Source organism: Octopus bimaculoides, chromosome 13 (assembly GCF_001194135.2).
Source record: "Octopus bimaculoides isolate UCB-OBI-ISO-001 chromosome 13, ASM119413v2, whole genome shotgun sequence".
Taxonomy (NCBI): Eukaryota; Metazoa; Mollusca; class Cephalopoda; order Octopoda; family Octopodidae; genus Octopus; species Octopus bimaculoides.
In genome coordinates, this window is record NC_068993.1 from 61,916,643 (window position 1) to 61,918,127 (window position 1,485).

At 38.9% G+C, this 1,485-nt stretch overlaps 1 protein-coding gene across 1 annotated transcript in view; it reads left to right on the top strand.

Moving 5' to 3' along the window:
* The window catches only part of LOC106882701 (tubulointerstitial nephritis antigen-like), a 55,491-nt gene that overhangs the window by 46,491 nt on the left and 7,515 nt on the right, over positions 1-1,485 (top strand). The window contains exon 3 of the mRNA XM_014933465.2: positions 440-550. Within this exon, the coding sequence (XP_014788951.1) occupies positions 440-550 (111 nt within the window). The remainder of the gene's footprint in view (positions 1-439; positions 551-1,485) is intronic.

Sequence of the window (1,485 nt, forward strand, 5' to 3'; positions counted from 1 at the left end):
TATTCATATATTTCCTTATTGCCCACACGTGGCTTAAGATAAAGTGGACAAACAAGGACATACAAAGGATTAAGTCGACATACAAAGGATTAAATTCGTTTACCTTTATTTCCCTTCACACCTCCAGAAAATATATTTCTATGCGGAACAAGAATTAAAAGCAATCAAGTTGTACATCTTCATACAATGGTTGTGAGTCCAGTTTTTAAACTGTAGTGATTCACGCTTTGAAAAGTAACATGCTTCAAACTTCAGCAATAATAAAAACAAGGTTTTCATAAAATGTGTTGTTGTAAAAGTCTACAACTCATATTCGTGAGTCATATTCTTTTAGACAATTTACCTTGTTTATTAAATTCCAAATAATTCTTTCTTTTTTCTTAAAATTCTTCTGTCATTTCATAACTCAACATGTTCAATTTAATTATTTTCCTTTCAGTATCTGCCAAGATGATCATCCATTCTCCGACCATGTCTCATGGTCATGCACCAGTCATGTCTGCTTGATGCGGCGAGATATGGTTGAAACCGTCAACTATGGTCAATATGGGTAAGTAACTTCATTTCCTTCGTTAGACTCACGAAAACTCTTCGATGACTCGGTGGAATTCACTATGATAGGGAATTTTAACTTAGCAGATATAGAATTGTATAGCATCGTTTATCATTTATTTTGTGATTTGACCAAGGTGCCGAAATAGATACCACGTGGCCGTAAAACGAACTTCTTAAACACGCATCCATGCATCCACCTATCATCTATAATTCTTTTTTTTCAATCCACCTCCAATAAATACCCAGAGCTCAGCTTACAGATGAATTTATAACTAGCACTCCGTCACCCACGACGTCGAGGGTTCCAGTTGATCCGATCAACGGAACAGCCAGCTCGTGAAATTAACTTGCAAATGGCAGAGCACTGCACAGACGCGTGTACCCTCAACGTAGTTCTCAGGGATATTCAGCGTGACACAGAATGTGACAAGGCTGGCCCCTTTGAATTACAGGTACAACTCATTTTTGCCAGCTGAGTGGACTGGAGCAAAGTTAAATAAAGTGTCTTGCTCAAGGACAAGGCGCCGCCGGGAATCGACCTTACATTCTTACGATCGTGAACCGCATGCCCTAACCACTAAACTACGCCCCTTCACAGAAGAATTTACCGTAGTCAAGAGTTACCCAACCCTGCTAGTTCTAACGTTAAGTCTGTGATTTCAGGGAGAAGTTAATTTCACTCCATATTTTCACTGCTTGCTGTTGAGTATAACGCTTGTCGCTGGGAGATATTCGACGTAATTTTTAGTGTGTAATTATTGAGGTGAGATAACAAATTAAAACAGTTAAAGCTCCAGGTAGAAAGCTACGTCGTATTTGTTCCAGCGCTCTGAGATCAATTCCTGCTGAGGCCAAGATTTCTTTTTTCTCCTATTCCTTCGTGTCATTAAATAAAGTATCACTCGAGTACTCCAAATCTTCTTTCTTCGC